Source organism: Tupaia chinensis, unplaced genomic scaffold (genome assembly GCF_000334495.1).
Source record: "Tupaia chinensis unplaced genomic scaffold, TupChi_1.0 Scaffold000182_1, whole genome shotgun sequence".
Lineage (NCBI taxonomy): Eukaryota > Metazoa > Chordata > Mammalia > Scandentia > Tupaiidae > Tupaia > Tupaia belangeri.
Window position 1 is genome coordinate 6088375 of NW_006159657.1, and position 25628 is coordinate 6114002.

General features: G+C 46.2%; 1 protein-coding gene and 1 pseudogene across 4 annotated transcripts in view; both read left to right on the forward strand.

The window, feature by feature from the left end:
* BMERB1 (bMERB domain containing 1) overlaps positions 1-25628 on the forward strand; it is a 126605-nt gene that overhangs the window by 63685 nt on the left and 37292 nt on the right. For all 4 annotated transcript variants that reach the window (XM_027771074.1, XM_006146559.1, XM_027771075.1 and 1 more), the window contains exon 2: positions 13565-13688. In XM_027771074.1, coding sequence (XP_027626875.1) covers positions 13565-13688 — 124 coding nt within the window. The remainder of the gene's footprint in view (positions 1-13564; positions 13689-25628) is intronic.
* On the forward strand, positions 9248-13689 carry LOC106734676 (eukaryotic translation initiation factor 3 subunit H pseudogene; annotated as a pseudogene).

The following is a 25628-nucleotide window of genomic DNA, read 5'->3' on the forward strand; positions in this document are numbered from 1 at the left end:
TCTCAGGGGCATCAGGCCTCCACCCTGGTAGAACCAAAGGCAGGGCTGCCAGGTGCTGTAGGCAGGACGAGAGGGCCCATCTGAAGCCCTTCCAGGACAGGACCTCATTTAGAAAAAAATTAAAAAATTATTACACACACACACACACACACACACATACACATACACGGGAACTTCAAAAAGTTCATGGAAAATGGCTTTAGGATGTAAATTTATTTTGGTGCCCCACATTTTGAAATCGTATATGGTTTTCTCATGCTGTATATTTTTCATGAATTTTCTGAAGACTCTTTCATAGGTTTAATGTCTTACTAGTCCTTCAAAAATATTGGCTACATTTTCACCTGATAATCTTTTGACTCTATTGGGTTAAATAAAATATTGCATAGTTGGAAAAGCCATGATGTATTTCTCTATTTTTTTCTATGCAAAAATGCATCATGACTTTTCTGACAACCCAATATTACTAAAACTTATTTCTCCCATTTCTTTCTATTTGTTATAATATGGTTACTAGAACATTCAAAATTATAGTGTGACTAGTCATATATATTTTTATTTTTAATATTCTATTTAATTTTATTTGTTATTATTATTTTTTTTAATTTGATCAGAGAGAAAGAGAGGGAAAGTGACAAAGCTAGCCACCAGGTCCAGGACTCGATCCATGGTTAGCCATGTGGGAGTCTAGTATCTTAACCACCAAACCACCTACTGGCTCTTCTTTTTTTTTTTTTTTAAGTTTTATTTGTATTTCTTCTGAAAGATAGAGAGGGAGAGAGAGAGATATTACCCACACCAGCACCATGATGCACCACCCCACCCTCAGCCCTGGCTCACAGGCACACACATGCCGGGCATACTTAGGTCTCTGGACGTGAACCCAGAACCTTCCCAAGTGGGTCAGCCTCACAGAACATCGTGTTTTCCCCCTGTGCCACCATCCAACCCCCAGCTGGTGTTAGATTTCCGTTAGACGTCATTGATCTCTATAGTCTCTCTTTTGTCACCCTCAATTTACAGATAAAAAGACGAGGTTTTGAGAGGTTAAGGCATTCGCCTACAAGTCAGCAGTTAAAGAAAGTGGAGCCAGGATTCAAACATGAATCTGCTTGCCATCAGCACCTGTTTTATGACCCCTCTGCTGTCTGTGTTCTCCTAATCACTTTCATGTTCTTAGAGGAGGCAGGTGTGGCTGAGAAAACAGAAGCTAAAAAATGTGCTAAGTTCACCTTCGAGAATAACACCCATAGCCAGGATAGGGAGGGAAGTCAGTTTCCTCGGCTGCAAAATCTTCCTTGCAGGGTGACTGCGAGTATAAAGAGACATTATGTATGGGACGTGCTGAGCAAGGGAGGGATGATTACTCTCTGGGCCCAGCGGCCTCCCCCTCACCAAGGAGCCAGGGGATACAGCAGTCAGGAGCTTCTGAATTAAAAGTCATTACTTCATCTCCTTGGAAAATGGTGACTCATTAAAAGCCACCAGCTGCTTCCTGTTACATTCACATTATAGCGCAAAGGTGAGGTGCTGGGCACATCCCATAATAGGATGTTTGGGGGATGTAGCGAGCTTCTTTCCTACATGAATGATTGATGAGAATACGGGCCGGGTGCCACAGGGGCCTTCGTAATGCATCGGACGGATGCCGTCTCCTCAGGAACGTGACCCTGTTGGGGGGATACCAGGAGGAAGTTCCTGTGGCTGCTCCAGTGGTGAGCTGCGAGGCCCTGGCTCCTCGAGAGAGCTCACGGGACTTCCTGGGGCCCCTCTTTTGGAGGCAGGCATGGGCCTGTGCTCCTTCTTTTCCTTTTAAGTGTATTATATTTATTTTTTCCACCAGCAAGACAAACAGAGATCTGACAGATCTTGATGCCCCAATCCATCCCCAGCTTCAGCTCGTCCTGGACTGTGGGCATGTGTGTGCCTGGCACATTTAGGGAGGTCTCTGGATGTGAACTCAGAACCTTCCCGTGTGTGGGGGTCAGCCTCAGAGTATTGCGTTGTCTTTGCCTCTTATCCAGCCCCTGATGATTCTTTTTTAAATTTATTTTTAAAATTTGCTTTAGAGCACATGCAGTCAGCAGAGAGAGAAGGAGAGAAAGACCGAGAAAGCACCCGCTAGCAGGGGAGACCATACTGCGGTCCCTTCTCCTCCATTCTTCTCTCGGGATTCTGGGCACACACGCACACATGCCTCGTGTGTTCCTCATGCTGCTGGACCTGGGACTCAAACTGCACATTTCATCTTGCAGTAGCAACTTCAAGAGGTACGAGTGATTGCCCCCATTTTACAGAAGAAAAGACAGAGATGTAGGGAGACCTCACACAGTCAGTGGTGGAGTCAGGGCTTGAACCAGAGTCTGTCCTGAGCTGATGACCACCACGGAGCATTGAAGCAACTTTTCCCCATGGTAGTGTAAGCTCCTTGCTAGGAGGCCAGGAGGGCAGAGATTTGTTCATTGCTCTGTCCCCACTGCCTCGTGAGAGCGGTATCTGCCACAAACCAGGCTTTTGGTACATATTTATGAAGTGAATGATAAGAGCAGTATTACAGAAAAGTTATATGTGCCTGGCACTTACGTAACCTCCTATGAGATATGTATGATTGTCCCCATGTTGCAGATGAAGAAACCAAGACCTACAGTCATCGAAGGGTCAAGCGTGAGAGCTGGACCCCGAGACCCAAAGCCCATGCCCAGAGCCACTCCCCCTAATCTTGCCTTCTTCAAGGGCTGACCTGGTTCCCACTGCTTTTTCCCTTCCACTTTTTCTTAATTTCTTTTTTCCTTTTTCTAAAAAAAATATTTATTTCCAGAAAGAGCGAGAGAGAGAATGCTCAACAGGGTTCCCACATCACAATCCAAACCCTGGTGTCAGTCAATCCAGATCACCGAGTACCCAGTGAGGCCCAGGATGCAGACCCAGGACCCCTCCTGTGGGAGTCCAGTTGTACTATTGTGAACAGCCAGCTAAGTCCAGGTGCTTCCTCTTGCAGTCAACGAAATGAGAGGCAGAGGTTGGAGAAGGGAGTTTATTTCTGTAACTAGTTACAGGGAGACAGTCAGCAAGCACCACCAAACTCCAAAATGAGTGTATTAAAAAATTCAAACGAAAGGGGCCGGCAGGTGGTGCGGTGGTTAGGGTGCTGGACTCTCACATGGCCAACTGTGGTTCAAGTCTTAGACATGGCAGCTTGCTTTCTCACTCTCCCTCTGTTTTTTTGTCTCTCTGGTCACAGTAAAATAATAATAATCAATAAAATTAATTCTAAAAAAAAATTAAACAAGAAAAAGGACATATTAAGTAAACTTGATTCTCCCCAACACTGACCCCGTAGTCCTCTGTGTCCTCCTCCAAAAGCAACCACCGTGACGTTTCTCGTGTGTGTCCCTTGAGGCTATCGCAAGGACGCCAAACGCTTAACAAGTATCTTCAGGACTGAAATACACAGGCCTACCTTCATTTCATTGCCTCTGTTCTGTGAGCTGGCTTGAGATAATTACTCAAAATGGCTGACCTGTCTTTGGGTGACTGAGGATTTCAACTTTTTACAAGACTGAGAACTTCTCTTCAGACCCGAGTTCTCATTTAACGTCCAGTGAGGACTCAAGAGCTTGCTGTTTGTTAGGGACCCTTCGAACCACATCCTTCCAAGTCTTGCCACTTCCTCTCCAAGGTGGAGATGAGATTGACCTAACCACGCTCGAAGCCCCTTCCTGTGCAAAAGGCAGCCTTCCATTAGACGATAGCTTCTCCAAGGGTTGTGTGCCCAGAAGTACTCGGATGCTTCTAGCAACAACCGACATCGAATTACATCACAGGAAGCTATTCTCCTTTCCCGCCCATCAGCCTTTCTGATAGCTTAGGTAAGAAAGCCTCTGTTTGGCGCTCCTTTGTACCAGCTCTAGTACTTGCTAATCTAGCTGGTTAGGAAAGAAAAACTAGGCTTCAGTTGAACCATGAGCAGGCTATGGTAGTTAGCCAGGAATTGTGACATTGCTTTGTTTCATCAGGCTTATTTTATGGATATTTACTAACTATGCCAAGTGATAGTAGCTTATTATTTATGGCTTTGAGATAACATTTTCCTTTAAGGAATTCAAGTAAAAAAGTCCATGCAGAGAAATAGTTTAAGTACATGATGGTATAAACATACATGTTTGTGGCGAATTCTATGCAGTGTTTGGAGTTTTGGAAACACTGTTCTGTAGCCCTTTGACCTTGAGCATGAGTTTTGGAATCAGATGGTTCTGGGTTTGAGTCCCAGTTCCGCTATTCATTTGTTGGTAACTTTGGCCCATCACTTATGACTTAATGAAGCCTCATTTTATAACCTATGAAGAGAGAATGATAAGGATAGTAACTACATCTCAGGTATCCAGGAGGGTGATGAGAGCACATGGCTCACAGCAAATGCCTCATAAGAGTGAATTCTAGGGCTAATCCCCGACTCACAAAGTTCTGAAACAAGCAAAAAACAGGGGTTCCCAGGTACCCTGGGCTTTAATTGCTGCGGTGACTAGGGAAGACTTTGCTTTGATTTCCAGCAGTCTACATTGATTGACTGACTGACTGATTACTAGAGGGCACATGCGCTCAGCAGAGAGAGACAGAGAGACAGAGAGAGATAAAGCACCCCCAGTGTGGCGTGGTCACACTGCAATCCTTTCTCCATTTCTCCTTCCTGTTGGGATTTGAGACAAGCATGCACATGCACTCACCATGTTTTTTCAAGCCACTGGGTCCTAGATTCAAACCACCATGTGGGATCCAGCTCCCTTAACCACCAAGTTACGGGGCTGGTCCTTGTAGCCTATTTTGAATGAGAAGTTTCTAGGAGACTGCCAGCCTTCCTCCGCCATCACCTCCACCACTCCTGTCCCTGGGTAGCTTCATGTTTTCAAGATAAATGAGTAAACCTGCTGCGTGTCCCCGTCAGGCCCGCTCAGCTCTTGTTTGCTGGCACTGCAGCTCACAGGCGTCATCTCCCTGGTGTGGCATCTGGGGAGCCAAAGATGGATTTAGCTGCCTCTTCCCCCAGAAGTGACTCAGCTCCTAGAAGCTCAGTGACAGCAATGGCAGTCACAGCCCTGGGGACTTTGGTGCCTTAATGCTCTGCTCTCTCCATGCAGCAGCTGGGCTCTGCTTAGACACGTCCAGTGGAGCCTCGCAGCATGATGGGCTCGGCCAGCCCCGGACACCCCAGCTCCTCCCACTTCTCATCCTCATACCTTCCCTGGTGGCTGTCGGATCCCCTGGTCGCTATCGGATGCCTGCCTTCTCACTGGAAAATGCTGTGGAGGGGGGGACATCCAACCACGCTAGTTGCTTTCTTTTTAAAAATGTACTTATTTTTCCATGAGACAGAGACAGAGAGGCACCCACAACAGGTTCTTCATACCATAACCTGCCTCAGTCTCTATTGGCCCAAATCACAGGCTTGTGTGTTTGCCAGGCGTGTTTAGGGAAGTTTCAGGATGCGAACCCAGGACCTTTCCCACACGGGTCCAGTTGCACTCCTGCTGTGCTACCATCTGGCCCTATCAGATGTTCTCACACACATTTAGACAGACGAGAAACCGATGCATGGTATTCATGTGTCTATGTCCCATATCAGCATTTCTCAGACTGAGAAGGCAGATCTCTGAAGACCTCCATTATGAAGATCACTGAACATGGTCCCCCATCCAGAGTTACCCTAATCCCTTGGAACAGGGGCAGGGAACATCCTTTCAACAGCCCCCGGATAATCCCGGGTCTGCTGACACTGAAGGGGCTGCTCTTCAAGTACCTAATGCAATACGATAGACTCGGTTTGCTGTTACGATGATGATAGCACTTCTTCAGTATATGCTTTTTAAGAGTTTATTTCTTTCATGAGTTAGAGAGAGACAGAGACATGCAGAGAGAGCATCCCCAACAGGGTCTTGATACTGCCTCACCCTCTGGCTCTTTATTATTATAATGCTTTTGGGGTTTTATTAGGCTTTCTTTTTTTTTTTTTTTTTGCCATAGGATGTTTGTGTTCACTGGAGAGAGAGAGAGAGAGAGAGGGGAAGTGAGAACTTATCATTATCCCCTAGGGGGATGGCCACACCACAATCCCTTCTCCATTCTCCTCTTGAGATGTTGGGCATGCACGCATATGTGCCTGGTATGATGTTTAAGCTGCTGGACCCAGGACTTGAACAGTGATTGGCCATGAGGGAAGCCAGTGCCTTAGCCACCATACCTTTTTCGCTATAGGGCGCATGCGCTCACCAGACAGACAGAGACAGACACAGAGACAGAAAGCGGAAATCACCCCCTGGGGGGATGGTCACGCCGCAATCCCTTCTTCTCCATTCTCCTCTCAGGATCTTGGGCACGCACGCACATGTGCCCGGCGTGAGTTTTAAGCCACCGGGTCCGGTACGCGAACCGCGGTCGACTACATGGGAGTCCAGCGACATAGCCATTACGCTAACTGCTGGTTCCCGCCACCATACCTTTTGCTGGGCCCTCTTATTATTATGTTTTTTAAATTTATTTTTTTTTATTTCATGAGTGAGTGATGGAGAGATAGAGACAGAGACAGTGCCCTCCTACCCCCCACCCCCCCCAAGGGTCTTCATGCTACAATCTATCTTCAGCTTCATCCAGTCCTGGGTCACGAACAAGTGTGTGCCCGACACACTCAGGGAGGTCTCTGGACTTGAACCAGAGCCCTCCCATGTGGAGACTGTTGCATTTTACTGCTGCACCACTGTCTGGCCCCTATGACTATCACTTTTCCTTGCCATCTAATAGTTGTACGTATTTATGGGGACCAGTATGACTTTCTTTGAATACGATGTGGACTCATTTATCATTACTTTATCTTGTGAACATTCCAGACCCTCCCTTCAGCTATCTTGAAACAGTCACTGAACTGTCACCACCTCTAGTTACTCTACTGTGCTATTGCTCAGGCTCATTCCTCTTCTCCAGTTGAAATTTTGTTTCTGTAACCAAGTGCTTCCTATCCTCCCTCATTTCTGATGTCCACCATCCCACTCTCCATTTCTATGCGATCGAATCGCCTACCTCTCACTGATGAGTGCTACTACGAGGGCTTTGGCTCTATCACCTGCTCCTTTTCCTGAGCCTCAACTTCCTCATCTGTGAAAGGGGAAACAGTACTGACCATCCAGGGTTGTTTTGAGAATCAAATATTGTAATGGGCAGATCCTGGCGCTCAAAAAAACGCTCGATCAATGTTAGCTCTCCCTGTGGCTAGGGATACCTGGTGTCCTAACCTTTAAACTGGGGCAATTATAGCATCTACTTTCTAGGGCAGGATAGGCGGTTATCAATATTTGAGGCTTTGTAGGCCGTGTGGTCTCTGTCATGAGTAAATTCAGCTGTTGTACAAAAGCAGCCATGAATAATGCATAAGCGAGTGAGTATGGCCAGTGTTTCAATAAAACTTTATTCACAACATCCAGCCTAGGGACAGATGTGACCCACTGGCCAGGGTTTGTTACTGGCCTGGAGTGGAGAGGATGAGATGAAATGAGGCTTACACAGACCCCAGCAAAGTGGCTGGTCCAGAGTGCTCAGTGCAGAGATGATTCTAACTCTGCCATCTGCTTTGGGGTTTAGTTAGCGCCTTTCTCTGGGGGGAAGAAAGGCATGCTTGAGCAAGACTTTTCAACCGAGGTCTCAGTCCCATTTTTGCCCCAAATCAAAGCTGCACATTCATCTCGGCACCTGGAGCCTGGCAGCCACCGCCTCCGTCCTCCCCAAGGATGGAGATAAAATGCCAATTCCTGGGGCGTGATTAATTCTCTTCATCCCACGCCTCGCCCCAGGGCGTGTTGCCATTTTCAGCATCTGTCCCATGGAAATCAGGTTGCCCATCTGAACTGGGATGGGAAAAATAGGATACTTACATCGTGGGGTGGCTAACTATGCACTTTCTCATCCACAAATGCATTTGACCCTCCTCCCCCGACCAAGAGGCCAAATAATGTGGTTATTACATGTGGCTAAGGTGGCGGGGGTGCCGAGGTGGGAAGAGAGCATGCTCTGGGCTTGAATTCCATGCAAAAAAATTTTAAAATCTATGCATTGTTTTTTCATTATCTGCATTCCCACCTAAGGCCTCCAGTACTGGACAACTATGAACCCATTTTGCAGAGGAACAAAGTGATGCTAAGAGGTAGAGAAAGCCCATGCAGTTGATGACTGGCTTCACAGCGGGAGTCTAACTTAGGCTCCCTGCTGTTTGGGGGCAAACCCCTATCCCCCTCCGCACCACTTTCACCAAGGCTGTGTTCCACGTGTGGTGACGAAATCTCTTAGAGAGAGTGACATCACTGTCAGGGAGCTTGCAAGCCTATGGCCACTCATCTGTAGTGGGTTAGTGTCTTCCCAAATCCGTCTGTACCCAGAACCTTGGAATCTGACCTTATTTGGAAAAAGGGTCTTTGCAAGGTCATTAAGAACCAGGGAGCCGGGGAACCAGCAGTTAGCGTAATGGCTATGTCACTGGACTCCCACGTAGTCGACTGCGGTTTGTGTCCCGGACCCGGTGGCTTAAAACTCACGCCGGGCGCGTGTGCGTGCGTGCCCAAGATCCCGAGAGGAGAATGGAGGAGAAGGGATTGCGGCGTGACCTTTAATTTCACATTACCTAAGGTGGAGTGGGGGCACACAGTAGGCTAGCAAAAAAGTTTAAAAGGAAAAGTTGGGCGTGGGGGGCATCAGGAGGCGGAATAGTTAAGGCATTGGACTCCCACATGGCTGACTGCAGTTCAGGTCTTGGACCCAGTGGCTCAAAAATCACACCAAGCACATGTGAGTGCACACCCAAAATCCTGAAAGGAGAATAGAAGAGAAGGGATTGCAGTGTGGCCATACCCCTGGGAGGTGATTTCTCACTCTCTCTCTCTCTCTATCTCTCTCTCTCTGTCTCTGGCGAGCTCACATGCCTTGTAACAAAAATCTCTCTCTAAAAACAAGGAAAAGAACCAGGGAGCCGGTTTGGTGGTGCTTGTTCACTGTCTCCCTGCAACAGAGCTGCAGAAATAGACTCCCTTCTCCAGCCCCTGCCTCTCATTTCATTGACACAAGAAGCAGCCGAACTTAGTTTGCCAGTAACAACGTGTGGTGCCCCACCTTAAACAGGTGCTCACAAGGGCCCCAGCATGGAGGTGAGTTCTGCTGATTCCGAAGGATAAGAAGGAGCTAGCTGTGTGAGGAGCCAGAAGTGGAAAACCAAATGCAAAGGCCCCAAGTCCAGTGCCAGGTGGAAATGATCAGCGTCTTCGCCATGTCAACATGGATCGTCTCCCCGTGGGCTGGTATCAGTCCACACACGATGGTTCATTTGTCACGCGGACACTCTCAAATTCTCAGTTCAGTTACCAACAGGCCATTGAAGAATCTCGTTTTCTTGCACAATCCCTTAAAAACTGCCCGCGGGGCTCTCTCACTAAAGGCATACAGACTGACTCCTAAACTGATGGAAGTCTGTAAAGAGAAAGATTTTTCAATGTTTCTCCTGAAGTTTTCCAATACTTCTCCTGGAAGCATTGAAAAATGCAAATATCAGAGCCAGCAGGTGGTGTGGTGGTTAAGTTTGGACTCCCACATGGCCAACCATGATTTGAGTCCCAGACTTGCGTTCTCACTTTCTCTCTCTCTCTCTCTCTCTCGCTCTCTCTGTCTCTCTCTGGTGAGCACATGTGCCCTAGAGCAAATTAAAAAGAATAATAACTAATAAAAATTAACTAAATAATTTTAAAAAAAAAAACAACAAATATCACCTCTGAACACATTTGTGGAAGTACTGATTATAATTAAAAATTCACGTTTGATCAACATCCTAATGTGGGAGTTGAGAAGTCTGCAGTGGCAGATAAGCGTCAATTGCTCCGTCTTGCTAGCAGCAGTCATTCGGGGAGCTCTTCAGTTGCTGATGGGCAGAGTGGATGGAGTGAGCCGAGATGTAGTTAAACATACACACTGGGGAAGATTAGTAAACGCAGCAGCAGAAACACCCGCATCAGCAGCGTCTCCAGCAGGAGAATATGCAGCCCCAGAGTCAGAGAAAACCCCCACTCCCTGAGAAGGACGTGCCCCAGCTCTTCAAACCACCCCAGCAACATTAAAATGGTAAAATACTGCATACGTGAAGAATATGGTAAACATAATTGGGAGAAAAAAAGATGATAATTGAAATGAGATCACACAGGGCTGGGGTGGTCCCAATCTACCAAGACAGAAAAAGACAAAATAGGACCCACAGAGCCATAGGAAAGAAGGTTAAATGAAAATGGAGGCAGAGGTGGGGATGATGTTGCTACATGCCAAAGACCACCAGGAGCTGCCAGGAACTGGACGAGGCAAGGAGGACCCTCCCTTCCAGCCTTTAGAGCAAGCTTGGCCCCGCCCATACCTTGACTTTGGACTTCTGGCCTCCAGAACCGTGGGAGGATAAATTCCGGGTTTTAAGCTCTCAGTTTGTGGTGATCTGTTATGGCACCTGCCTTGATTCCAAGAAGCCCCCTTTCCAATTCAACGCTGGGTTCTGCACCATCTGTGCTGAGAAATCTGGGGCTCCCTAAAAATCTAAGAGAAGTAGATGTTGCTCCAAGACTCTAAACCTTTGGAAAGGGGAGAAGAGCTCCGATAGGCTTGTGATCATCAAGCCAAGTTTTCCGCTCCCCAGTTTATTCCTTGGTCTTTCCCATTGCCCTGTCGTAAATTGTATTATAAATTAGGAATTAACTCAGAGAGAATGAGGGGAGGCCATTCATTTCAGTGTGGAAATCAACCTCAGGAATTGCCTTCTTTTTGGTTCTTCAGCAAAATGAGGAGTTTCAACGGGTGGAGGAGGGACAGATTATTTTGGTACACAGACTGGATAGGTTAGGGGTTGGATGATTAAAAGTATGCCAACTTGCTGAAAATCTGATGTGCACTAAATAACTCAGGCCAGCAGAGTCCTACAGATGGACAAACACAACATGCAGGCTCTTGGGTGTGGATGCTATTTCAAGCTCCAGGTAAGAAGGAGTTCAGGAAAGTCAGCAAATTACAGGACTCTAATCCCTGAGCAGGTGCACAGGGCCAGAGCTCAGGTCATAGGAAGGAGACTCGCAGGTAGAAAGAGGGCAGCTTTCCAGAGAGCTTGGGCACGAAGGACAAGACATATGCTGGCCAGCAGAACTGAGGTGTGGGCAGGGGCTGCGCCTCAGTGATGGATGTTGGTTTCAGCGTAAAGCAAGGACACCTCCTCCCTAAGTCTCACCGTCTATTTGTAAAAGGCCTTAGAATATTGCATCCTTTGGGACCAATAGATGGTGTAATGGTTACGTCACTGGATAACCACATAGTCGACTGTGGTTCAAGTCCCAGACTTGGTGGCTTAAAACTCATGTCAGGTGTGTTCATGTGTGTGCCCAAGATCCCGAGAGGAAAATGGAGAGAGATTGCGGCATGGCCATCTCCCCTTGGGGGTTGGGTGGGATTTCTCCTTTCTGTCTCTCTGTCTCTCCAGCAAGCACATGCACCCGTAGCAAAAAATCTCTCTAAAAAAATAAAGAATATTACATCCTTTAAAACTCATCCATTCACTCTGAAAATGACATCTAAAGAAATCTCTTAGATGAATGTCAAGATTGAGCTTTGAGAATGCTCCCCAGGGCTGAGTATAGTGGGGAGAAATGGACAACCAAAATGTCTGGGTAAGTGACTCCTGATTCAACCGCAGTAGAAAATTGCCCAGCCTCTTGTGCCGTTGCTGAGAACCTCCCAGGACAGGCAGAGTGCTGGCATGTGGTTAAGTGAAAAGAGCAAGGAGTAAAGTAGTGAGGCCGTTGACTTTGTATTACCAAAATAAGACTTATCTGCTGGCTCTATGTGTATGTATCTGATGGTATATATGTATATATGCATGCATATATTAACATTTGTAACTACTAACATTTCAATGTCCATTTTTTCAGGCTTTTAAAAAATGTGTGTGTGTATATATATATATATATATATATATATATATATATAAAACATACATATTATATATATGTGTAATATATATATATACTGTATATATTGCCCTATACAATATATGCCCAGTACATATATAATCTATATATTGGTAATTACATAAATATTGGTATCTATAAATATATATGTATATCTAGAGACAGAGACATAAATATATCCACAGGAGAAAGACACACCAAAATGTTAGTGGTAATATATATGGGATTATATGTGCACACACATGTGCATCTATGTGTACATATGCACATCGTTACGGACTGGAAAATCCTGCGTTGAGGCTTTAGCCCGCCATGGGCCTGTATCTGGAGACAGGGCCTTTAAGGAAGTAACGGGTTAAATGAGGTCATAAGGGCGGGTCCCTGATGCAGAAAGATTGATGACATTGTAAGAAAGAGGTACCAAAGAGCTTGTCCTCCCCTCCCCTGAGCACAAAGAGGCCCCTGGAGGGCACGGCGGGAAGGTGGCACTCTACAGGCCAGGAAGAGCCCTCCCAAGACACCAAACCTGCTGGCACCTTCGCCTCTAGACTGTGACAAAATAAACTGCTGTTTTGTTTTAAATTGTAATCAATATTGAATTTATTTTTTTAAAGGTTTTTGCCATAGGGCGTGTATGCTTGCTAGAGAGAGAGATGGAGACAGATAGAGAGAAAGTGAGAAATCACCCCCCAGGGGCGATGGCTACGCCGCAATCCCTTCTCCATTCTCCTCCTGTGATTTTGGGCATGCACACATGCGTGCCTGGCAAGCTGCCAGGTTCGGGACTCCAACTGTGGTCGCCCATGTGGGAGTCCAGCACCTGAACCACTATACCACCTGCTGGCCCTAAACTGCTGTTGTTTAAATCGCCCAGGCAGTAGTATTTTGTTATGGAAGCTTGAGCAGACTAATCCACATACATACATACATATGGAGCATCTTTCTACATATATGTGAGTATGTACAGTTACATGTATATATATGAGATGTTTATATATGGTTTCTTATGCGTGGTTTTATATATACGGCAGTACATAGAACTCTGTATCAGACTAGAAGGGTGCTCATTCACGGAGGTGGTTCTCTCTGGGCAGTGGGGTTATAGGTGACTTTTGACTTTGTTCATTTTGCCTGCCCATATTATCTTGAGCTTTTACAGTGCACTTGCATTACTCTGTATTACCGTAAGATAATTATTATAAAATATTCTTCTGCTAGAGTTGGCTTTGGTCTTGGGAACTTGGACAAGACACGTGGCCATGGCCAAGGTGGGCAGCAGCTCAGAGGGGCTGACAACACCTTAAGCAGGACTCCGTGAGCCTACCTGAGCCTCGCTCACCACTTTAACAGGGCTCCCATGGGAAACCGGTTTCCAAAGGGTGCTCTCACGAATGCACACCTGCAGTTCAGGCTGAGGCCTGCGTGCCCCCAGGGGGGCAGTGTGTAAGGGTCACTGAAGTGAGGCTGTTCCCGGCTCTGCCCCCTGGGAGTCCTTGAGCATTCGCACAGCCTCGGTCCTGATGCTGCGTGTCGTGTCTCCTGCGCAGGCCAGCTGGACATCATCTCCATGGCCGAGACGACCATGATGCCGGAAGAGATCGAGCTGGAGATGGCGAAAATCCAGCGCCTCCGGGAGGTCTTGGTCCGGAGGGAGTCTGAGCTCAGGTTCATGTGAGTGCTTCAGGGAAGTGGTGAGAAAAGAAAGGGGTGTGGAGGGGGGAGGCTGCTGGGAGAGCCGTTGACCACCTACCGGTCCATTTCTTAGAACACTTCCCCATCCCCGTCATTCACAGCGTGTGACAGTACGTCTTCCCCTTAAAGGGTGGAGGCTTCATGAGGGCAGGGGCCTTATCTGCCTTCCTCGCTGCTGTGTCTTCCTAAATAGTGTCTGGCACTTGTGAGTCTAATTCATATTTGTCAAATGTGCAAGTAATTAGTCTTTCACATTCCATCCTTACCCCACAACTCTCCTCTACACGGATGCTCTCTATCACACACACACACACACACACACACACACGCACGTGAGACCCCTTGGCATAGAGTGAGAGAGAGAGAGAATTTCAGACCCCGGTAGGCCTTTTCAGGCTCAGGTGAGAAGCTCTGCGACAGGAATGCAACAGCTCTTGGCTGAAAAACTCCATTGACCATTGCTGTACTAACCACGGTGAGACTGGTTTGGTCACACTGGCTCCAAAGTGATCACGTTAATACCTACCAATGTCGTGGGGACCGCCGTGAGTCAGACCATATTTCGTGGTTGAGGACGCGCTCACACTTCTATTATCTACTGGTGTGTGGAATTTTTGGTTGTCATTTCTTGAGAGATAGAGAGAGAGAGGATCCCTCAGAATCTTCATTCTCACAACCCACCAGCCCTAGCCAGGTATGTGTGCGTGTGCCATGCATGTGCTCAGCACGTGCAGGGAGGTCCCAGCATATGAACCCAGGACCTTGCCATGTGGTCCTGTTGTAGCCCTGTTGAGCTACTTTCTGGGCCCAGTGTTGGCTCTCCCTTTTCTTGAACTTATTATTATTTTTTAAAATTTATTTCTCCCATGAGCAAAAGATAGAGAATACCCCTAAGAAGGTCCTCACCCTGCATTCACCCAAGCCTTAGCCAGCCCTGAGTCAAGGACACACATGCCTGACACGCTCAGGGAAGTCTCCAGACTTGAACCTTCCCACGTGGGCCAGCCTTAGAGGGCATCCTGTTTTACCTCTGTGCCACCATTTGACCCTTGTGTTGGCCCCTAGCATGACCCTTTGAAGAGTGGGTCCAAAGGCTGCTTTCCTCACACCCCACACCCCCAACATTTCGAATTATGGTTTTCAATTATGGTTTTCTGGATTGGGCTTCCCTTTCTTGACTGTTCTTTATTCTGAACTTTCCCCTGGGATCCACATTCTCTGCCTAGTCTCCCTCTCCTCCTGCCAGGATGGTGAGGAAGTAGAAGGTGATTTACCCATGCCCAGGAGCCCCTGAGAACGAGTGAGATGTGGGCTCAGGAGCTCCACATCTAGCTCCCGTGTCACAGGTCTGTGGCTTTAGGTGCAGGACAGAACACATGAGAGCTGCTATCTACTGAGGGCTGGGCTTGCTCCACTGTGTGCTATAGGCATTACATGCATTCACTCACTTACTTTAGCTTATTGAATCCTCACAAGAACCCCGATGGAGTGGCTTCTAGTCTATAGATATGTGTTATAGTCCCGGAGTTGGCAACTTAAACTCATGTCAGGTGTGTGTGTACGTGTGCCCAAAATCTCGAGAGGAGAATGGACGAGAAGGGATTGCGGCATGGCCATTCCCCCTGGGGGGAGGGGGATAATTTCTCATTTTCTCTCAGTTTGTCTCTCCACTGACCACACACACCCTATAGCAAAAAATCTCTAAGAATAATAATAATAATACAATACAATAAAAATAAAAAGCTGTTTTATAAACATGAAGAAATATTTTTAAAAATATAATCACATCAATTGCAATATACAGTGGATAGTATACATTGTAAATATATAGGAAAATGTCATTTTCCAAAATAATAGCTTCTTTATTATACCCCTCCCCATCTACTATAACCAAGCTTGGAAATATACTTTTAACATAATGATATACCATATGAATTCTCTGTTATTCAATGTGATAAATTTAATAAGTAAGGGTTTTCTTTTCTGGTATTAACAACCATGAACAAAATGAAACAACAGCACCTGAAATACTAAGACAAATTTAGGCAAGCATTTATATGTTTTGGTTCAAAATACAGTTTACACAACTGTATAAAGGATATTACCTTTAGTAATTAATTTCTGTATTTTGCAGATCACAACTAAGGGGGAAAAGATGTTTCAGATAAATTTCTATTTCTTCCAGTATGGACAAAGTGAAATTTCAAAGTTCATAAGATTATGATACAGTAGTTGATATAGTTGGATATACCACTTCCATCCTATCCCCTCCTCCCCCAAATTGTTTTGGCTCTAAAATAAAACATAACAAACTCTTGATTAAAAAAATCTGTTATGCGTGGGACAATCTATCATATACTATAGCTAACTATGAATTTATAGAAAAGAGCACATTCCATTTTCAGCACTTTTTTTTCATAAACATGCAACTCACTAGAAAGTACAAAATATTTGGCTTTCAAGAACAGTTTTGTTTTGTTTTGTTTTGAGAGGTTTTTGCTATAGGGCACATGCACTTGCCAGAAAGACAGAGAGAGATACAGAGACAGAAAGCAAGAAATCGCCCCCTCCAGGGGGTGATGGCCACGCCACAATCCCTTCTCCTCCATTCTCCTCTCGGGATCTTGGGCACGCACGCACATGTGCCCGGTGTGAAGGACAGTTTTATAAACACACACTACATCAATAAAATCTTTTCTTTCTGATTAAATTTACACTGTTATGGAAAACTGGAAGTTTTCTAATGTGTAGATATTGGATTTTTTATTATAGTGTAATACTTTGCATCTTCTGAACATAATGTTCAAGAGGAAATGTCTACACACAATAACATTCTAGACTATTAAAAACTCATTCAAATTACAGAATTTTATTGATACAGTAGATTAATAAAAAAACAAAAAAGGGAGGATAAAATGGGATAAATAATTCGGTACATTATTTTATAATACACTTTAAAATTAAAATATTTTAAATCTCTTTCTTCTTAAAAATTTTATTGCCATAGAACACTAGCTAGTGCTTCTATATTATGGATGAGGAAACTGAAGTGAGAGAGGTAAAGGGATTTGTTCAAGGTCACTAGCTGGTATGAGGCAGAGCCAGAATTTGAGTGTCTCTCTCAAAGGCAAAGCCTTTAAACCCAAGCGATTCTGCTGTCTTTATTCCCAGTGCAAGGGTCCGTTTTCTCTTTGCCCAGCTCTTCTAAGATGCAAAGACAGACTCACGGTTGGATAGCCACAATTCCACATTGTGTTTTGTCTTATTCCGCCATCTTGAGTTGAATGGAAACTGAATGGATTCTACTGAGTCGGGATTTGGACTTTTCTGTACCCTTCCTTTCTCTGGACATATAGAACTTACTTTAGAGCTGGAAATGATGAGCTCCAACTTTGACGGTCAAGGTTTGCCAACTCAGTCTGTTGGGGATTTGCTGTAGAGCCCTGTACCTATACGGACTCGAGGACCTCACTTGACACTTACTGCGCCCTTATAGTGCCAGGCTCCTGCTGAGCCTTTCGCTCGCATTGTCACACGGACTGTGCTGAGAAGAATGGATCGGGAGCCAACACCCAGCACACCTGCACGTACTGAGTCAGGCCCCCAAGGTCAGGTTCACAGACCAGCTGTGACTGAGCACCCTGCTGGCTGGTATAAGTTCCCATCTCAGTATCCAGTATGTCTCCTCTCATCACCTGCCCTTAGCTTGGCCTCTGCTTTCCCTGTGCAGAATGGTGTTTAGAGATCTCTCTCTTGAGGTCTGGCAATTTTATGAACTTTATTTGAAAAGGTCATTAAACCCCTCAGAATTACAGAACCACCTCCGTAATGGCTGGCAAACGTCTAGGACCTAACACCAAAGCCTGCGTTCATCCCTCCCTGACCCTGTGTGCCATCCGCCCCCAGTCTTCCTGCTGCCGCCCATCTCCCTGCCTCTGCCATCCTGTCCCGTTGTAGGCAAGAACTTTCGGAGACTGTCAACAACCTCAGGCTCATTTTCTTGTCTTCATTGCAGCAAGGATCACATCATTAGTTTTTAATAACTCCTCTCGCAGGCCCTGGGTGCCCGCCTCAGCTTTTCTCCGTCTCATGTACTCCCTTGCTCCCGCTGTTTATCTGGGTTTCAGATAATTAAGTATCTTCAGCTTCCAAATGAGTCTTGGGAGCAGTCATCTCCGTTTTACACCTGCTTGCTGGGTTTTCATAAGAGGGATAGTGCGCCCCGTCTCTTGGTTTGCTCTGGGCATGGCTTTATATCAGCCATGGTCAGAAGTGCAGCAGGCTGGGGCGGTGGCCATGCCAAGGGCACGTTCAGGAGCATAACCCCTGGGCTCCAATATTTCCGGAGCCTGGGTCTGAACTCCAAGCACTCCTTTTTATTAAGTAGTTCCAAATGTGGTGAAGAGGTCAGGCCTTGGGAACCTAGCAGAGGTTCAAGGTGGAGGAATAGAAAGAGCATGAATTGTAGACAGCAAACTTTTCCTTTTTTAAAAGTCTATTGATATTTATGGTAGAGCACACACACAAAAGAGAGACAGAGAGACATACCTTTACAGGATCTTACCACATCATGCTCCCCTTCTCCAAGCACTCAGGATCTTGGGTATGCACATGCACGCCTGCTGTGTTTCCAGTCTACCAGGTCGGGGATCAGAACCTACAGCCAGCCCCATGGTTTCCAACTCTGTGGTGCAGTACACTACTGACCCCGCCATAGGGACTGGGCTGGCAGGGTTTTGAATACTTGCTATGCTGTGAAGTATTATAAATGTATTGATGTATTTATTTATTTATTTAATCGTCCCTACAACCATGTAGACAGATCATCTCTCTCTCTCTGTCTCTCTCTCTCGGACACAACATTTTATACATGAGAAAACAGGCACAGGGAGGTCAAGTCACTTGTCTGGGGTTGCAGGGGTCCATTAAATAGAGATGAGTGACGTAACTCAGGCGTCTCAGTCCAGAGTCCATGGTTGCAACCATCGTGCTATGTGTTCTCTCAACTGGTTTTGGATCCTAGTTCTACTTCGTACAAACTGTGTAGTTGAGAGCAAATACTCCTCCTGTCTCAGCCTCAGCCTCCCCACCTGCACTATGTGTCTCTCCAGCAGCACTTCAGCAAGGGATGAGTAGAGATAACCTAAAAGCGGGCGGCTTGGGACCAGCAGGTGGCATAATGGTTACGTCGCTGGACTCCCACATAGTAGACCACGGTTTGAGTTCCAGATGCAAGTTCCAGACTCAGCAGCTTAAAACTCACACTGGGTGTGTGTGTGTGGGTGCCCAAAGTCCCAGAAGAGAAGAGAGGAGAGAGGATTGCGGCAGGACTATCCCCCTGAGGGGTAATTTCTTGCTTTCTGTCTCTCTCCGGCAAGCGCACATGCCCTAAAACAAAAATCTCTCAAAAACAAAAGAAAAGAAGAGAAAAGAAAAAAGAAAAGAATAAAAAAAAAGCAGGTGGCTCTTCCAAGGTAATGAGCAAATCAAAATTCCCTTTCCTCCTTTCATTGTTAATGCTGTGTTTGTAGGGGATTGGGCTGCTTAGTCATCTCCAGAGAATACCCAGAACACATACATTCCTCTCACTGAGCGAAGCTGAGATTCAGCCTCAAAGATCCTTTGGTTGGGCTGAATCGAAGTGTGGCTTCTTACCATCAAGTCCATCTCTATCTTGAGGTTTTGACTTTATTACTATTTTATTTTCAAAAATTAATATAAATCTGCATTTTTCTTTTCCTTTTAATGAGCTGATGACTCTTAAGTCTGTTAAGCACTTCAAGGCAAGGGCAGATGAAGCATGTGCGTTTATGTAACTCGCTACGTCGCAGCCACATTCGGGAGCTCTGTGTCACTCGGTTGCACTCTGGGTTTTAAATAGCATCTCGCAAGAACAGGTCACTGTTACCAGAGCCACCGTACATATCAGGTGGGAAGAGACACCTTTAATTGCAGCAGATCTAAAAAGCAATTTGTCTTGGACAAAATATACAAGAATTTGAGGTGCAGGGGAGGGAAAGGGAGGAGGGAGAGAGGATTCCTTAAAGGAAGAGGGAAGAGATGGAGAGTGCTCCAGGTTTGAGCTCCAAATGTTCCCTTCTGGTGATTTCTGAATGTATGAGCTCAGGGGAGGGTGGGCATCTAGGTTGACCGAATGGAGCAAGAAATCTTCCTCACTCGACAGTCTCCACTGCCCCCAGTCATCTTTGTGATCAGAACAAGCATCAGGAAAGGAAATACAGGTAGTCCCAACTTAAAATAGTTCAACTGGGGCCAGCAGGTGGCATAACGGTTACATCACTGAACTCCCACATAGATGACCACGGTTCGAGTCCTGGATCTGGTCACTTAAAACTCACACCGGGCCTGTGTGCATGGTACCCTAAATCCTGAGAGGAGAATGAAGCAGAAGGGATTGACATGTGGCCATCCCACCCCACCCCCCTCGGGGGGATGATTTCTCGCTCTCTGTTTCTCTGGTGAGTGTGCGTACCCTATAGCAAAAATCCCTAAAAAAAAAAAAAAGTTCAACTCATGATTTTTCTACTTTGTGATGGTGCAAAAGCAATACATGTTCAGAAGAAAGCATACTATGAATACTCATCTCACCATTCTGTATTTCACTTTCAGTGCAGTGTTCAATAAATTACACGAGATATCCAACCCTTTGTTATAAAATAGGCTTTGTGATATTGGATTTTGCCCAACTGTAGCTGGTGTAAGTGTTCTAAGCATGTTTAAGGTAGACTAGATTAAGCTATGATGTTCAAGAGGTTAGGTGTATCAGATGCATTTTTGACATGATCCTTCCAACTTAAGATGGGTTTATAAGGATGTACCCCACCACAAATTATTTATGCATTCTTCCATGGGGAGGAGACATCCCCACAATAGGGTCTTCATGCCATGATCCACTCCAGCCTGAGCCAGCCTCAGCCTGCAGTGCAGACACATCACTAAGTGTATTCATTTCCTGCAGCTGCTGTGACAAATCACTACAAACTTGGTCTTAATACATTTCCTTACAATGTTGGAGGCCAGAGGTGTGAAATCACTGGGCCAACCCCAAGGCATCAGGAGGGTCATGCTCTTTCCAGAGGCTCCAGGGTGGCAGGGGTCTTTTTCCTCACTCCCTCCAGTTTCTAGCACTGTCCTCCCTGAACTCCTTGACTCATACTCCCTCCCTCCAACTTCGAAGCCAGCCATGTGGCACTTTCGAGTCTCTCTCAGCTGAAGTTGTCCTATCTCTTCTCTCTTCTGTGTCAAATCTCGCTCTGCCTTCCCCTTAAAAGGACACTTGCAGGGGCCAGCGGATGATGTGATGATTAAGGCGTAGGGTTCCCAGATAGCTGACCACAGTTCTAGTCCCAGACCCAGCTGTTTGAAAATCACACTAGGCACGTGTGCATGAGTGCCCCAAATCCTAAGAGAATGGAGGAGAAGGGATTGCAGCATGGCCATCCTTCCTGGGGGATGATTTCTCACTTTCCCCTCTCACTCTCTCTCTGTCTCTCTCTGGTGAGTGTACACACCCTATGACAATAAACAAATTAATTAATTAATTAGTTATTTTAAAAAGGACGTTTATCATTACATTCAGGGCCCACCTGGATAACCCAGGATAGGCTCCCCATCTTTTTTTTTAATAATCTTTTATTTAATTTTGTTTATTATTATTTTAATTTGCCATAGGTACATGCACTCACCAGAGAGAGACAGAGAGCAGGAAAGTGAGAAAGCAAGCTGCCAGGTCTGGGACCCAAATCGCGGTTGGCCACACAGGAATCCAGTGTCCCAACCGCCATGTCACCCACTGGCCCATGGGCTTTCCACCTTAAAGCCCTTCATTTAATCACGTTTGCTGAGTCACAGGACATGGTTATCATTATTCAGGCTACCAGAAGAAGTGACCACAGTGCATTTAAGGGTTAAGCCCAGGCAGGACTCCCAGTGTGGCAGAGAGATCAGAGACAGAGATGGCCACAGTAAGACCGAGTGACAGGGAAGGCAACATGCTACATGGAGCACCCTCACAGCTTCATCTTGCTCTGAATTCTCATTATTTTGTGAAATCTCCCAAGGAACAAGCATTTATAGAAGAGAGAGAGAGAAGGAGCTAGAGGTCAGCACACCACATGTGCAGCAGCCTGGTGGTGAAGGGTTTCTTCATTCCCTTCGCATGTTCCTGGAAAATTGCTGATGTGAGTGGTGGCAGGGGTTGAGGAGTGCTGGTCTATACCACTCGATGGTCTGAATGGAATCAGATCGTGCTTGGCTGGGCCTCCTTTCCACATTTCTGTTCAAATAAGACACTAGCCCGTTCTTGGTATTTCTGGGACAAGGTGTTCGAAGCGCAATGAGAGGGAACCAAATGACAAACAACTTAATAGATACGCCTTGAGGCCTTGAACCTGTGCATACATACCTGGTCCCAGCCAGCCCCTTAAGACAATATTCTCTCTTATACCTAGCATTGTATCGGGCTGTCGGGAAAGTCATGACACATTTTTGCATAGAAAGACAAGGAAGAAGTACTCATGACTTTCCCAACAGCCTGATATTTAACTGCCTGCTCTTTACTGAGCAATCAATGACACAGATCTTATTTTTTCTAGGAGTTCCAGCTCACTCCTTCTATCCTTCTATCCTCAGTCCTCTAAGCTTTTCAGGGGTTTCAAGTTAGATGAGATCAATTCAATATACTCCAAGCTGGGTCTGCCAAAGGTGAGGGGATGCCTTTTTTGACATTACAGGATGTCCTGGTCTTCCATGGGCTTGCTCTCTGATTGCTACAGATTAGACAACACCCAGACTTGAATTCTACACTGCCATTTACAGGCTATGCAATCTTGCAAAAATTTCTTAGGCCTCTCTGACCTCAGTTGCCCCTTTTGCCTAATGGACATGCATCTCTCACAGACTGTGAGGAGTAAAAGATGAAGTGTACAGTAAGTGTTCAGCCCAGGGCCCTCTACAACGTCAAAGCTCATTAAAGGTTACTTTCTCTTCCACCAGGAAGAAATGGAGTTGAAAATGAATAGATGCCATGGAAGCGCAGGCATTGGCCCAGGCTCTTTGTTTTTGGTAGCAGGTTATTTGTCTTGAAGCAGAGGCACAGGAACAGGGAGGAGCTTAGTTAGAGGAAACCTTAGGGAGTGAAGGTTTCTTCCTCAACAAGGTTGTTCAGGTGAGAAAAGAAAGCTGAAGAGGTATCAGAGATTTGTCTCAAAGTATCTGAAGGATTGTCATATGGAAGGAAGGATTTCTTTCTCTCATGTGGAACCAGAACCAACACCTATAGGCCACGGCGAGTCCGAGTACTACCTCATTATGAGAGCGCCTTTCCGGCTATTTGGGGCGTAATGAGTTGTCATGCCTGGGGATGTGCAAGCATGTATTTATCCACAACTGTGTGTTATAGAATTACCAGGAGCCAGGAGCTGGGAATATAGCAAGGAGCGGGACAGATGAGGGCTCTGACCTCAAGGATCATGGCGTCCATGAGGGAGAAGAGGCCGGATGGCTCCTGATTATCCAGGAGAGCCTCAGATGGCGATGGGCTGGCCTAGGCGGAGTAGAGAGGATATGGTCAGTTCTTGAAGTCTTTATTTTTATCAATTTATCTATCATCTTGGAGCATGACCATGTGCCAGACACAGTGTTAAACTTTTGATATGGATTCACTTATTTCATCTTCATAGCAACTGGCCGAGGCAGATACTATTATGACCAACGCTGCACGGATAAAGAAATGGAGTTTCAAAGTTAAGACTCTTACTCAAGATCACCCAGCTAGGAATTAGTAGAGTCGGGATTCTGGTTCTAGTAGCCTGTCCCTAGACCCCAGGCTCTAAACACTCCGCTGTGTTTGCCCACAGCCACAGCCCCCAAAAGAGCAGTCTGAGTGGGTAGGGAAGGGTGACTTTCCCCCCATCTCCCTTCTTCCGGCCAGATGGGCCATGTTGGCTCAGTCTGGGCCACACTGGCTCAGACACTCTCTCCTGAGGTACAGAGACATCGAGCCACTTAAGTTATAAGGAACAGGCAGAGCAAAGTCTACAGGTAAGCAGAGCAAGCCAGCCTTTGGAGGGGAGCAGGTGGATAGAGCAGCTGCCGCAGACAGAGACAGTGTCCCGTGAAAGCTAAGAATGAACTCAGACATGACATTCCTGTTCCAGTTCCTAAGCAGCCCAGCTGGACTGGGCTCGATCGTAAGATGCTGCATCTTCCTATGTCCTAGGTGACCACTTTTTAGACCCTCGGACAGACACCTCCCATCTCGTGTAGCCACAGCCTTGGGAGATCCAACCTTACAAAGCCTGAAGATTTCCAGGGGACTTCCAAAATCAGGTCTTCCACGCTCCCAGTCTTGGTCTCGATGTCCTGTACCCCCATGTCTAGATAAGAAACTCAGGTGTTTCACTAGTTCCGTAACAACAAAACAAAATGAGGGTTCGTCCTACGCACACAAGTCACTTGAGGAGTCCTAGACCAAGGATCACACTGAGCTCTTTGCGACAAACAACTCCATCACCACCACCAATGCTGGCTATCGCCCCTGGCTCACTGCCCCTGCAGAGAGCTAGCTCCAGCCCATCAGCAAAGACCTCAGTTTTTGCTTTTTAATTGCAAATAAAATAAAATAAAAATAGTCAATGTTGTGGTAAAGGTATGGCCGTAAGTAAGAAAAGAAATCAACATTTGACATTCCTGGCTAGTTAAGGTTTGTTCCACCCCCCTGTGCCATGAGGCAGTGAGCTGGGCTCCTTTCCTCTTGGCCTTTTCCATACACAGGGCCCAGTCTCACACCTCCCTTGTTCTCCTTTATCTCGTCTCTCTCCATTCCCTGCGAGACAGCTTGCTGTTCCTGTCTTATGCAGAGCAGTTGGCCCGTCTTCTAAGAGCCATAGCGCCAAAAGTCGCTGGGGCTCACGGAAACACCACCCCAGATGTTCGTAAAAATATTATTCTAAGTAAAAGCCATGTCCTCCCCAAAGTGAATTTGGGTATCAACTTTTAAGATAACATTTTTGCGGGAACCAGCAGTTAGCATAATGGCTATGTCGCTGGACTCCCACATAGTTGACCGCGGTTTGCGTCCTGGACCCGGTGGCTTAGAACTCACGCCGGGCGTGTGTGCGTGTGTGCCCAAGATCCCGAGAGGAGAATGGAGGAGAAGTGATTGCGGTGTGACCATCCCCCCTGGGGGGTGATTTCTCGCTTTCTGTCTCTATGTCTCTATGTCTCTCTGTCTGTCTGGCGAGCGCACGCGCCCTATAGCAAAAAACCTCTCCAAAAAAAAAAAAAAACATTTCTGGGACTAGTAGATGGTATACTGGTTATGCTGCTGGGTCCCCACATTGTTGACTGCAGTTTGAGTCCCAGACCTGGCGTCTTGAAACTCACACTGGGAGTGTGTGCGTGCCCAAAGTCCTGAGAGGAGAATGGAAGAGAAGGGGTTGCAGTATGGCCATCCCCCTAGGGAGTGACTTTTTGCTTTCTGTCTCTGTCTCTCTCTGTCTCTGACAAGAGCACATGCCCTATAGCAAAAATCACTCTCTCTCTCTCTAAAAAAAAAAAAAAAAAAGATAACATTTTCTTCTATGTTCTTACACCTTTACTAAAGTGTATTTTTATCATGCAAGCTTGAATAGGATTTCTAGTCCTTCAAGTAGACGCTGGACTACTCTATTGAAAATATATCTATGCTGAAAAGTTATTTCCCAGAATCTCTGTTATTGTTTGAAAGTGTTGCCCCAAAATTCACGTACTGAAATTTGGTTGTTATTGTGATGCTATTAAAAAAAATAGAAATTCAGGACCAGCAGTTGTCATAATGGCTATGTCACTGGACCCCCATGTAGTCGACTGCGGTTTGAGTCCCGGACTCGGTGGCTTAAACTCACGCCGGGCGCATGT